Below are 14,217 nucleotides of genomic sequence, written 5' to 3' on the forward strand. Positions count from 1 at the left end.
GCAAGTTAAGTATTTAAGATTGGATTTGAACTTGTGAAAAGGAGTCTTTCTGACTCCAAATTCAATGCTCTGTCCTCCATGTCACATGCTACTTCCACATTTGGACATCTCTAATTGTGGGGGAGTTTTTCTTGTCATGGAACCCAAATTTGCCTTTTTTGTTACTTCTGCTCATTGCTCTCACTCCTGTGAAACAGAATAAGTCTAATCTTCCCTTTATGTGATAGCCCTTCAAATACTTATAGTAGCCATCTGGTGCCCTCAAGTCTTTTCTTCTCTTTGTTAAACATCCCCAAATTAGGGACAACTAAATAGTTCAGTGGATGGAGAGCCAGATCCAGAGATGGGAGATCCTGAGCTCAAATTTGGCCTCAGACACTTCCTAGCTGGGTAACCCTGGGCAAGTCACTTGACCCCCATTGCCTAGCCCTTACCACTCTTCTGCCTTGGAACCAGTACATAGTATTGATTCCAAGACAGAAGGGAAGGGTTTAAAAAGAAAATAAAAATAAAACCCTTCCCAATTTCTTCCCTCAACTTTATAAATCATGAACTCAAGGCCCCTCCCATCCTGATTAACTTCCTTTGGATATTCTCCACCTTATTTTTTTTCTTTTAACCCTTACCTTCCATATTAGAATCAATACTGTGTATTGGTTCCAAGGCAAAAGAGTAGTAAGGGTTGGCAATGGGGGTTAAGTGACTTGCCCAGGGTCACACAGCTGGGAAGTGTCTGAGGTCAGATTTGAATCTAGGACCTCCCATTTCTAGGTCTGGCTCTCAATCCACTGAGCTACCCAGCTGCCCCCTATTCTCTGTCTTATTAATGTTCTTCCTAAACTATGTGATCAGAACTGAACTTGAGATCTGACTAGGGCAGAATTCCGTCAGATTATCAATCTTCCTGTACCTGGAAGTGATGCCCTGAGGTCAGATTCTGACTTTGCCATTTACTATACGTGTGACCTTGGACAAGTCACTTGAACTCATTTGGACTCATTTCTCAATTGTTAAATGAGAGGATTGGGCTAGATGGCCCTAAATCTATTCCTAACCTGTTTCAAACCTCTTAATTCTCTGGTAGTAGGCAGGGATCTAGGTGCCCGGTAGGTGGTGCTCTCTCTTTTCCAGTCCAGCTCTGTAATTTGACCTCTGGACCAGCCTGTGGCTGGTTATGGGGTGGAGGTGGGGAATAGGAAGTAGGGTCAGGGGGGTTTGACTCTCTAGATCCCAGAGGCACAAAGTCAGATCTCAGAGCTAGAAGGGACCTTGTAAGTCTTCCGGTCCAACCTCCTACCCTCTGCAACTGAAGTGCATAAATACAGGAGCCTTCCCTTCCTGTCCCCCTTCCTCTACCTACCTTTTATGATAGGTAGCCACTTCCTCACCTTTGTTCCCTGGGGAGCTCACTACCTTCAGAAGCAACCCCATTTATTTCAGGGACTCTTCAGTTGAAAGGAAGTCTTCTCGATAAATCTCTCACAGGGAGGAAATCTGCCTCCCAGGGACCTTGAAACATGGCCTCAGGCTAAGTCCCAGCCGGAAAAGAAGTGTCTGAGGGCCTGGAGATGACCTTCCCTCTTGGACCTCACACACTGCTTTGCTTTGTTTGGCTCAAGTGTGCTTATCCTGTGACATTGTTTAGTAGCATCCTCTGGGCTTGTGTCTTTCCTCAACTATAACCTTTAAGAGGGCAGGCGCTGTATCAGGTATGGTTCTTCCAGCATCTAACACTGGTGTTTTGCAAATAGCATGTGGTTAATAAGTATTTGGTAAGGGGGTAGCTGGGTGGCTCAGTGGATAGAGAGCCAGGCCTGGAAATGGGAGGTCCTGGGTTCAAATATGACTTCCTAGCTGTGTGGTCTTGGGCAATTCACTTAACCCTTATTGCCTAGCTCTTACTACTCTTCTGCATTGGAACCAATGCACAGTAGTGATTCCAAGACTGGTTTTTAAAAAAATGTTTGGTAGATGAATAAATTCAGAGCTGTGAGCAAGGTCAGCCCTGTTTCTATTTTTAATTTACCTTCACAGCCTCAATGGAACAAATAGTTGGATGCTGAATGAAGGATAGAGAATATGCTTTGCAGACCTAGGTTCAAATCTTGCCTGTGATGCTTATTTACTTGGGTCACTCTTTTCATCTGTAAAATGAGAGATTGGATGGTTGGTCTTTTGGTGCCTCGATAGCCCTTTAGCTTTGGAATGAGAGGATACATGGGTTGGTCCTAAGTTTTCTCCTCTCTGGACAGAAATTTTACCAGTCTCTACATGAGGTTTGGATGCCACATTCCTGTCTGTCTCTCTTGTTGCTGTTGGACGCTCCACTTGGGATTCATGATGAAGCTTCCAGGCACTGAGTTGAGGTCATTTCAGGTAAGTTGCTGATTTGGTCCAGGGACTGGTTGCTTTTCCTGACTGCCTCTATTATACCTCCCACTTGTACAAGTGGTATGTGTGTGTGTGTGTGTGTGTGTGTGTGTGAGAGAGAGAGAGAGGGGGGGGGGAGAGAGAGAAGAGAGAGAGAAAGGGAGAGAGAGGGAGGGAGAGAGAGAGAGAAGAGAGGAGAGAGGAAGAGAGAGAGGGAGAGAGATAGAGAGATAGAGAGAGAGAGAGAGATAGAGAGAGAGAGAGAAACTTTTCTCTCCAAAGATATTCTAAACTCAGTATAGGACCCCAGGGGATATCCCCTTTAAAGGACCCTTCTGCCAAGGATCTCAAAGCATCATCTAGTTTATCTGTGCTGTTATGCTTATTATCAAAATTGGAGTAATTTCATTCTACTCCATTTAATAAACACCTATTGAGTTCCTGCTAGGAGCCAGGCACTGTGCTTGGTTAGAAAGGCAGACCAAAAAAAAAAGGCAAAAACCAACCAAACAAACAACAGTCCCTGCCCTCAAGGAGCTTACAATCTCAGGCAAGAACTTCTGGGTGCAAATACTAGCTTCAGAGGGAGCAAATGGAGAAAGAAGAGGGATTTGAGCTGATGATGGAGAGGGAATTATGAAGGTGATCTGGAAGGCAATGGAACTGTGGTGGTCTGAGGCTGAATTGAGGAGAGGGAAAAATATAGGCAAGTTTGAGAGAAGTTCAAGAAGTAAAAGGATTTGGGCTGAAATCCTCCCACCACTAATAGGAGACGATAGCACTCCAAGTGTTTGAAAGGCTCTCTGTTACAGAGAAGAGGGCTTAGGCTTGTGTTGCTTGGCCAGAACCAGGACTGGACTGGGGGGAAGTCACAGAAAGGAAATTTTGGTTTGACAGTTCTTAAGAAGGAGAAAAATGGAATGCCCTGCCTCAAGAGGCTTCTTCTTCCTTGGGAGCCTTTGACAGAGGCTGGTGACTGACTGATCTAGCATGATGTAGAAGGGAAATTGTATGTACCAAATGAGCTACAAGGCCTTCCAGTTCTGAATTTATGTGAAGCTTGGCTTCCTGGGATATCAGTGCTTCAGTCCCCAAAGACTGTACCAGGATTACCATCATTTCTTGAGAAGTGGACTCTAGCATTTGTAGAGTCAACACACCAACAATCTTTTTTTTTATATTATTATTATTATTTAAATAAAATACCCAAGGCAGAAGAGTGTTAAGGGCTAGGCAATGGGGGTTGACTTGTCCAGGGTCCCACAGCTAGGAAGTGGCTGATTTGAAGGCTCAGGACCTCTAGTAGTATCTAGGCCGACTCTCTATCCACTGAGCTGCCTTGCTGCCCTGGTACCACTAATCTTAAGGTATTTGGGCACCAGAATTCCCTGGGAAGCCAACCATAGCATTTCTAGAAATGAGATACCAGGATTCCCGAGGGCTTGGACACCCAAATTCTAGTAAGACACGGACACCGGCATTTTCAGGGAAGTGGACATCTATAGGGATCCTGGAGACAAGACACCATTACCAACCCTTGGATAAATCAATTCCCTTAACCCGTGTGGGCCCGTTTCCATTTGTATAAAGTGCTGGGCTATCTCTAAGGAGCCCTCCAGGTCCAGCTAAGTGCGCTCCTTCTGGCAGGGGCTGCGTGACTAGTGCCTTTGTACCCCCGGGGCCTGGCAGGGGCTGGTGCCGGTTGGTTGAGTGACAGGCTCCGGATCTCAATGCCGCGCTGCCCTCGTCCCGCACTGCTGGAGGAGAGGACGCCCGCGAGCTCTGGGCTCTCAGGCGCAGAGCGGGCAGCGCGGTGCGGGGCTGGGGAGGGCGGCGCTGCCCGCAGCTCTCGGCAGGGGGCCGCGATCGCTCCTCCATCCCCCTCCTCGGCGTTCCCGCGCTCCCCGCGCTCCCCCCCCGGCTCTCCCGCCCGCCAGTTCGGCTCCTCCCCGGCGGTGGGGGCGGCCCCGGGCCGGCGGCGGCGGCGCACGCTTCCTGCGGGGCGGCGGCTGAGGCTGGAGCTGGGTCTGGGTCTGAGCGAGCGGCGCGGACCCGAGCCGGAGCCGGAGCCCGAGTCCGAGCCCGAGCCCGAGCCGGAGCTTGAGCCTGAGGCGGAGAGCGGCGGAGCTCTTGCCGAAACCTGAGTCGCGGTGCAGCGGAGCCCGAGCCCAAGCGTAGCGGAGCCCCGCGGAGCCGGAGTCCAAGCCGAGCCCGCTGCGGCCCCGATCGTGGGCGCTGCAGCCCCCCGCAGCCCCCGTGGGCGCCAAGCCGGCCCGCCCTTCCTGCCCGGGCTCTCCCGGCGCGCTCCGCCCCGGGCCGCCCCCGGAGGCGCCTCGGGAACAAAGGCGCCGGACCCGCCCCCGGCCCCCAACCCCCTAGCCCCCGCCCCGCCCCGCCGGGCCCCTAGTCTGCAGCCATGAAGCCGGGGCCGCCGCACCGAGCAGGGGCTGGGGCCGGGGCCGGGGCCGGGAGCGGGAGCGGGGCCGGGGCAGGCGCTGGCGCGGGAGCGGGGGCCGGGGCCGGGGCCCGCGGGATGCTACTGCCGCCGTTGCTGCTGCTGCTCTTGGCGGGACGCGCCGCCGGGGTGAGTGAGACGGGAGACCCCTCTCCAGGGTCTCCCCCCCTCCCCTTTCCCCAAATTCCCCCCCTTCCCCCACCGCAGGTGTCCTCCTCCCCCTCTTCCTCTACGACCATCTCCCGCCTCCCTCCTTGTGTCCTCTCTCCAAATGACCACCACCCAAAGCACGTCCTCCTCCCCGGCCCCTTCCCCAAATACCACCTCTGTTCCCCCTTGCCCAATTCTCTCTCCTTCCTCCCGAAGTGCCCCCCTTCTTCCTCCTTGTGTTTTCTCCCTGGCGCTCTCCTCAGTCCTTCATCTCCCTGACTGACCCCTCCCCAGCCAGCTTCCCCCCCCCCTCCTCCAAGTCCTCTTTCTCTTCCATGCTCTCCCCGTGCTCTTGACCCTTCTCCCACCTTCCCTCCTGCTGTTCCTCAACCCTTCTTCCTTAGGGCCTCCTCCCCTCTCCTTTCCATTAGGGCCTGTCCAGCCCAGCCCCTCCTCCGATCCCCGTTAGACAAGATTCTACTCCAGGTGCTTCTGTCTGTGTTTTGGGGGAGCCCTTCGTCGCCCCCCATTTGTGCCCCTCCCCATTCCCCCGTGCTCCTCAGTTTGAGGCCCTCCTGGGAACTAGACCTCGTCACCATTCCAGCCACAGCCCTAGGCTTCCAGGCGGGGAGAAGCCCGGTGGGTGTGACCACTGGGTTTGGGGAGAGGGGCATGGGGGAATGAGTGCCTGCCAGGGAGAGTGCCTCGGAATAAGGGTGTGTCTCGGGATCTGCGCCTCCCCGACCACTGGCCACTTCCCCGGGGAACCCAAGACACTGGCCTCGGGGGATTCCTTTGTGTCCTCCTGGGGAGAGCCTGATTTCGCCCTCTTTGGGGTCACCTGGGGGAGGGTGTTGGGGCTTAGCAGGGTTAGGAGGTTCGGTGAGGAACATGATGGTGCCTGAGCCCCAGGGCTGGGTGCTGGGGTCGAGTTGTGAAGGTGTACATGTGTGTGTGAAGGTGACCTGGACAGGGAAGGGTGTATAAGTGTGATTGGGGTGCGTGCAGGAGGGTGACGTGGTGTAGATAACTGGGGTGTGTGTGAATGAGAAAGGCTGATGGGTGTGTGTTCTGATGCCTGTGCTTGTATGACCATGGGGGGTGTGTATCTGTGTCTGTGTGTGATGGGGCTCTGAGTTTATAGGACTGTTCATGCGATTGTGTCCTCTGTGTGGGTGTGGGTGTGCAGGGGTGCCTTGTAGAACCCTCTAGCTGGAGAGCCTGGGTTTGGGGGGACAGTCACCTCCTTGCTCTTGGGCCACCTCTAGAAGATACCGGATGGGGGGGCAGGGTCCAAGGTCAACCCACCAGGAGGGACTGGAGTCTCTGGGTCTATTTGCTGGAAGGTGCCGAGTCTGAATCTGGGAGCCCCTTGGAGGAAGAGTTAAGGGGCTATTGTCCTCTCCTTCTCCTGCTCCCACACCTCACAAATTGGAGAGTTATGAGATGATCTGGGGGCATGGGGGACCCATGGCTTTAGGGGTGGCTAGTTCTGTTCACTCTTTAGAAAGGAGGAGTTGGGTAGAATGGGGTGCTTTAAGGCGTGTGGGATTAGGTCTTCAGTGGGAGGCTGGCTGGGTGGTTTTTCCAGCTGCCCAGGTTCATGGTGGTCACTTACCTTCTTCTCCCTTTTCTCCCCTGAGCCCCGAAGGTCCAGCTAAGGCATAAAAGAGGTCAGGGCTGCCCCTGGAGAGGAAGCTGCAATTGCAATGATTCTGGAGAAGTTCAGGGTGGCCAGGATTCTTAGAAGAACCCAGAGGTGTGTGGTCTATAAGAGATGAGCAGGGAGGGTCTCTTGATGGTTGGGTACTTAGAAACTGCCATCATTGTCCATTCTCTTGCATTGGACATGGAAGGGTTCATGGCTCATGTCATTTCCTATGACATAGCCATGAAGTAGGTGGGGCTAGCATTATTAGTAATTTGAGAATAGAGGCAGCATGGCACCTTGGTATTGGTCAGGACTCTTACCATCTGTGGGAATCTAGGCAATGCATTTAGACCTCCCTAGCCTCAGTTTCCTCATCTGTAAAATTGAGATTATTATAACCACCTACTTCCCACATTGTTGTGAAGATCAAGTGAGATAATATACATATTGAAAACCCTTACCTTCTGACTTAGTATCAATTCTAAAACAATAGATTGACAAAGGCTAGGCAATCAGGGTTAAGTGACTTGTCCAGGAAGTATCTGTGGCCAAATTTGAACCCACATCCTCCTGATTCCAGACCTGGTCATCTATCTACTGTGCTACCTAGCTTCCCCTTGAGATAATATTTGTAAAGCACTCTGCAAACTTTTAAAGGCTCTAGAAATGTTAGCAATAATGATGATGTTTTTTAAAGTCAGGAAAGCCTAAATTCTAGCCCATATTCTAGCATTTTGCTGACCCAGGGCAAATGATTTCACCTTTCCAATTCAATGGGATACAATTAGTATTCTCGAGTGCTACCGTGTGCATGGGAGGCGCCGTGTGTTTGCTGGAGCATACGATATTCGATCATTTGATGAAGAAATGTGTAACCGGGGAAATGCTGGGTCTGGAGTCAAGGTTCTTGGGTTGTTTATTAACTGTGTGACCTTGGACAAGTTGCATCACCTCTTTGGACCTCTTTTCCTTATCTGTAAAATGGGAGCATTGGTCAAGATGATTCCTTCTAGCTCTAAATTTGTGACCTCCAGGGGTATCAGGAAAAGGCTCCCCAAAGGAGGCGAGGGTACCTGAGCTGCTCCTCGAAAGAAGCTAGGCAGGCATGAGAAAGACTTATTTTTCCTTCCAGGAAAAGAAAGTTAATATGATACTTGGATTCTCTTTTGTGGTGCCTTATAGTGTGTGCTGCCATTATCCTGGATTTATAGATGGTAGGAGTTTCAGATGGGGCCAGCAGAGGGGGGAAGGGGGCGTCCCTTGGAATTCAGGAGACCAGAGGGTTTCCTCTGCTTCCCAGGCAAGCCAGAACAAGAGGAAGTAAACCACAGGTGGAATTGATATTTGCCTGAAAACACCCCAGTTCAGAGAAAGCTGTAGAATAAATCCCTCTCTTTGGGAGCTCCTTAAAGCCAGGATATGGATTATATGGGCCTGGATCAGGGACAGGATTGCCGGGAGACTGAGGGACAGGGCGATCCTTTTATGCTTCTGGAAGTGACGTCAGTCTGGGAAAGGAGGGTCACCTACCTTCCTTGAAGGAGGGCTCTACCCAGTGATGAAGGGCAGGAGCCTCAGCATTGTAGAGTCTTTGAGTGGGAAGGGAATATAGGGGTTTGATAGTCTAGTATCTCAGCCATGTAGGAATCCTTTCTATGACATCCTAGAAAACTGGATAGTCAGGCAACTAGTATTTATTAATATGTGGCACCGTGCTAAGCCATAAGGGTTCAAAAGTTAAAACCAAGATGGTCTCTGCTCTCAAGCTTATGGACTAATGGTCATTCTGCCTGGGCTAGATAGAACATCCCTGTGAAAGGGAGGGAGCTCATTACCTTACAAAGCAGACAATTCCATTGTTACATAGTTATGATTCAGAAAAACACTTAGGAGGAGGAGAGGAGGGGAGGATTGGTCCATCAGTGAATCTTTATGAAGAAATATTCATGGAATCATAATATTAAGGCTGGAAGGGGTATTAGGGCATAGTAGGTTAGAATTATGGACCCATTGGATCATAGATTTAGAATTGGAGTAGACCTCAAAGGTCAGCTAGTCTAGTCTCTTCCTTTTATAGATGAGAAAACTTAGGTCCTAAGACGTAAGTGATTTTAAGCAGCAGAGCTGGGTTTTTGACTCTAGTCCTCTTGATTCCTGACTCATTAGAATTCCATCATTCTCCATTCCACTTACTTCCCTAACAAAGAATATTGTCGGGGCTGGAAGGGTCCTCAGAGGTCATCTAGGCCCACTCTTATTATATGGAGGAAAAGGAGGCTTAGACAAGTAGATGGACTGGTCAGAGGTCACTCGGACAGGAAGCAAGAGAGCTGGGATTGATGAGACCTAGTACTGGGATCCTCAACTTCGGGGGAAGTTAGATCCTGGGATTGTAACTCCCCTAGTTCTAGACACTCTGGCCAGTAGACTAGATTCTTACCAACCAAAATGTGAAGATAAACGATATAAACACAGGAAGAGATACTGGGCAACATATGCTAAGTGTTATAGATGGGAGAGGGAGATGGAGAGAGAACATGGTGATAGACAGACAGACAGAGGGACAGAGACAGAGACGGAGTGGGGTGGGGGAAGAGGCAGAGAGTTGGATTTAGAATTGGACAATTTTTAAGTTTGAATCCTGACTCTGTGAAAAGTCCTGTCTCTGTAAGCCTCAGTTTCCTCATCTGTAAAATAAAGAGATTGAGTGGATGGCTTCTGAGATTCCTTCCTGCTTCAAATCCGTGGCCTAAGGACTGAGATAGTTGGGGAAAGCTTCATGGAAGAAATAAAATGAGAGAATGAAGCTAGCCAAAGATGAAATGGAACCTGGAGCTGGAAACTGTCTAATAATCCAACTTCCCACCCTTGTTTTATAGATTAGAAAACCAAAGTGTCCAGATTTGGGGAAAGAACTTAACCAAGGTCTCTCAGTATCAGAAACAGGACCCGAGTCTTCTGACTTGCAGGTCAATGATCTGAGGCACTGTGATAAGAAACAGGACCTAGTCTTCTGACTTCCAGGTCAATGATCCAGAGTATTGCGATATAGGGGACAGAGTGCTGGACACAGAATCAGAAAAACCAGACTTAAGCTAGCCATGTGATATTGGGAAAATCACTGTCTCTCCTTATCTGTTAAATGAGGGGGGTTTGACCAGATGACCTGTGGGGTCTTTTTCTGATTCCAAATCAGTAATCTTGTGATCCTTTAACTTTGCCACCACACCTGGCATCTTCCCTCCAGCTCTTGGTAACATCCCACCCAAATACCTGAAATCTGGTGATATTTACAAAGGGGTTGGACTGAGCAGCCTCCGAGGTCCCTCCCAGCCTGGACATTTTATGTTAGGGCTATCAGAAAATATGATGAGAGCTAATGAGTTCTCCATCACTTGGAAATGTAGAGGTTTGATGACCTTGATCATTTTAGAGAGGATTTCTAGTTTAGCTACGAGTTGGACCTTTGCTGTCTCTTCCACTTCTAAGACTCTGTGATTCTGTGTTTGAACATTCTGTATGCTCTATGATTCCCACCAGCTCTGATATTTGATGTTCTAAAGTCCACCCCAGCCCTGAGAGTCTGTTTACGAAGGTCCTTCTCAGCGCCGACATTCTATGTTATCCTGAGGCTTCTTCTAAGTCTGACAATCTTTTATCTCCTAAAGTCCTTCCAAGCTTCTGCTTTCTTAAGTCCCTTCTAGCTCTGATGTCCTGTGTTCAAAGTTGCCTCCAAGCTCTGTCCTCTCTGTTCTAGCTGTCCCAGCTCAGACATTCTATATTATTTTAAGGTCTCTTCTATATCTCACAATCTTTTATCTCCTAAAGTCCATTCCAGCTCTGATTTTCTCAATTCCAAAGACTCTCTTAGGGCTCTGATTTTCTATATTCTAGGATTCCTAAGTTTTTTTTTTCTGCGTCTAGACAAATTCCACTGCGGTTCATTTATTTCTCACTTACCTTGCCTATTCACTCTGTCAGCCTGCCCTGACCCAATGAGGTGAGAACTATGGGGTGTCAGGTCCCTTCCAACTTCATCTTCTCTTAAGACTCACCCGGCACCCTCAGAGTGAGTCACTGAGAGCTCTGTGGGATGGGAAACTCTTGGCTCCTGCCCTGGAAAAAGCTGGTCGTTGACGTATGCGTATGTGTGTGAATGAATGCTGGCTTGTGGTTGGGAGCCAGCCTGTGGGAGGGAAGGGGGTCTCTGGGTTCTGGAGCTGGTCTGTCTTTACTGAGAGGTCATTCTAGGTCTTTTAATCCTCTTGGACTATGCAGTCTTCCCTCCATTCCCAAATATGGTCTGGGTCTTCCAAGTTCTAGCTCCACTCTGACCATCCACCTTTCAACCCCTCCAACCTGTCCAGATTGGGCCCTTGAACCTCACATATTGCTGAGGACTCATTCCCAGGACCTGTGGACTAGAGGGGTGCTACTTCTTGAGGAGATAAAGGCACTAATTGGGGGCTTCTTTTTGGGTTCTCTTGGGTGAGAGCAACTGGCTTCTGCAGGGTGTGTAATATCCCAAGATAGGGCAGCTAGGTAGCACAGTGAATAGTGTTGGACTTGAAGTTAAGAAGAATTGAGTTCACCAGCCTCAGACATTTACTAGCTGTGTGACCTTGGGCAAGTCACTTCACTCTTTGTGCCTCAGTTTCCTCATGTGTCAAATGAGCTGGAGAAGGAAGTGGCAAACTACTCCAGTATCTTTTCGAAGAACTCCTCAAATGGGGACATAAGGTGTCAGACATGATTGAAGCAACTGAATACCCCCCCGCCCCCAGTTCGAATGAGAGAATCCCTAGTTGCTGTTTTTCTAGCTCCCCTCTCTTTAAAATCTTTTTTAGTTCTTGACCCAACATTTAAAAAAGGATCTTATTGACACTTAAAAAAAATATCAGTCACTGACTCTTCACTCTCTTTGTAAGCTTCCCCCACCCCAAGACTCCAAAATATATCCCTCTTAACGGATAAGTACAGTCAAATGAAACAAATCAATTATATCTGAAAATGAATGCCCCAAGGGCAGTGAGGATGCTAAGTGGTTAGGGTGCCAGGCTTGAAGATGGGAGGTCCTGGGTTCAAATTTGATCTCAGATACTTCCTAGCTTTGTGACCCTGAATAAGCCACTTAATCCCCATTTCTTACCCCTTGCTGCTTTTCTGCCTTGGAACTAATACATAGTATTGATTCTAAGATGGAAGGTAAGGATTATTTTTAAGAAAATGTATGCCCCATTCTGTACCTGTAGTCTACTACTTCTCTGTTGAGAGACTGATGCACATTTCACCATCAAGCTTCTGAAGACATGATTGATCAGTGCATTGATCAGAATTCTGAAGTCTTTCAACTTGCAACTTCTCTTTCTTATTTCCTGTTCCTCCCCATCACTCCCCCTGTGTTTTAGCCAAACTAGCCTTCTTGCCTATTGGGTAAACAACATTCTTCCCCCTGCCTCCATGCTCTGTGCACAGATTGTCTTCCATGCTTGGAATGCCCCCCACCCTCCCTACTTCTTGGAATCTCTGGCTTTGTTCAAGCTTCATCTTAGTTACCACCTCCTACAGGAAGTCTTTCCTGATTCCCTCCAGTTATCAGTCATTTCTACACACTCCCCAGTTATTTTGTATTTGCTTAGTCTGTATTGTGAATGCTTACTCCTTGGATATAGTTGCCTGAGGTATTTTGTTTTTGTATGCCCAGCTTAGAACTTGGCCCATGGTAGGTGCTCAATCCTTGCTTCTTTCTTTATTATTTATTAAACATTGAATAGAAGAGAGGCCAGGATCTGGGAGCTAAGGTTGCTGAGGGACTCCAAACAAGTTTCCATTGATCCCAAAGTCATGCTTATTTTGGCTCAGAAAGTATTGTCCAGGGCTCTCTGCCCTAGTTCCCTCCACCCCCATCCCAATTCCTGTCCCAGCATTAAATATTTATTGAGCGTCTGCTGTGTGGCCAGCCCCAAGCTAGGGTGAGGGAGAAGAGCCAAAGAAGACCTGGGCAGTGTTTTCAGGGAGCTTATAGTCTATTTTGGAGATGATACACAAGATGCTGACAAAGAATCACCTTTAGAATTCCAGATTGATGAGCACCAGGAACAAAGCTGGGGAGGGGCCAAGGTGGGATGCCCCCAGACCTAGCACTCCTGATTCTGGTCCTTCCCCAGCATCGTGCTCCAAAGAGGCCCTTTGTAGATAGACTACCCCATCTCTCTGGGTCCAGGCAAGATGGTACCAAGTCAGGTCTCCAGACTAGCTCAGACTTTTCTGCTGTGAATCAGACTGGAGGATCCAGGTGGGGGTGGTGGTACAGTCTGCTCTACCAGCCTGGGTTCTAGCCTCAGCCCTACCACCAACCAGATTCCACAGAGTGCTGGAGAAGTCTGAATTAGGAAGGAGAATTGTGGACCAAAATGGTTGAAGCAGGTTTCTTGGAGGAAGGATGGGTAGGACGTGGGGAGGCAGAGATGAGAGGCAGGGCAGGATGAGAAGGAATTGGCAGGAGACCTTGAACAAAGTGTGTGTGTGTGTGTGTGTGTGTGTGTGTGTGTGTGTGTGTGTGTGTGTGTGTGTCTACGGATCAAGAGGCCAGTTTGATTGGAGTCCTGAGTTCTTGTAGGAGAGAGGACTCAGAGATGAAGTTGCAGAGGTGTAACAGAATGTCAGAGATGAAAGTCTGAGATATGAGAGAATATATGAGAATAACCAAACTGGGACAGGCCATAGAACATGGGATGTCAGAGCTTGGAGGAACTTTAGAACACAGAGTTGTTAGAGCTGGGAGGAACCTTAGAACACAGAATTGTTAGAACTGGGAGGAACCTTAGAACAGAGAATGTCAGAGCTGGGAGTAACCTTAGAACACAGAATTGTTAGAACTGGGAGGGATCTTAGAACCCCGAATGTCAGAGCTGGGGAGAACCTTAGAACACAGAATTGTTAGAACTGGGAGGGATCTTAGAACCCAGAATGTCAGAGCTGGGGTGTGTCAGAGCTGAGAGGACCCTTAATACACAGAATTGTTAGAACTGGGAGGGATCTTAGAACCCCGAATGTCAGAGCTGGGGAGAACCTTAGAACACAGAATTGTTAGAACTGAGAGGGATCTTAGAACCCCGAATGTCAGAGCTGGGGTGTATCAGAGCTGAGAGGACCCTTAATATACAGAATTGTTAGAGGTGGGGGGAACCTTAGAACTCAGAATGTTAGAACTGGGGGGAACCTTAGAACAGAAAATTATCAGTGCTGGGAGGAACCTGAGAATAGAGGTGTCAAAGCTAACAGGGGTCTTAGAATATAGGACATTAAAGCTAAGAGAGCCCTTAGCATCCAGAATGTCAGAACTGGAAGAGGACTTAGAACATAGAATATTAGACTTGGAAGAGTTGTTTACTTTAACCCCCTAATTCTGTAGGGTTGGGATCTAGAGTTGGAAAGACCTTTCAAGGCCATCTAGTCCAGCCTCTCTCATTTTAAATGTGCGGGAATCAAGGCTGAGCCTGGTGGGGTTGTAAAAGGCTTCTACTGTGAAGATGAGGATTTTGGATTTGATCCTTAAAGGTATTTGGGGCCCCCTGGAGGTCAGTGAGCA

The 14,217-nt window shown here is 48.9% G+C and overlaps 1 protein-coding gene across 2 annotated transcripts in view; it reads left to right on the forward strand.

Annotated features, from left to right (window-relative positions):
* The first annotated feature begins 1,561 nt into the window (after positions 1 to 1,561).
* SDC3 (syndecan 3) overlaps positions 1,562 to 14,217 on the forward strand; it is a 70,679-nt gene continuing 58,023 nt past the window's right edge. Inside the window, exons 1-2 of one of the 2 annotated variants that reach the window (XM_007492996.3) lie at positions 1,562 to 1,709; positions 2,253 to 2,376. In XM_007492996.3, the coding sequence (XP_007493058.2) occupies positions 2,272 to 2,376 (105 nt within the window). In that variant the 5' untranslated portion in view covers positions 1,562 to 1,709; positions 2,253 to 2,271. Of the gene's footprint in view, positions 1,710 to 2,252; positions 2,377 to 4,650; positions 4,955 to 14,217 lie in introns of those variants that run through there. The other variant, XM_007492995.3, reaches the window with a different exon arrangement.

The sequence above is a fragment of the Monodelphis domestica genome, chromosome 4 (genome assembly GCF_027887165.1).
Source record: "Monodelphis domestica isolate mMonDom1 chromosome 4, mMonDom1.pri, whole genome shotgun sequence".
In the NCBI taxonomy this organism is placed as follows: Eukaryota; Metazoa; Chordata; class Mammalia; order Didelphimorphia; family Didelphidae; genus Monodelphis; species Monodelphis domestica.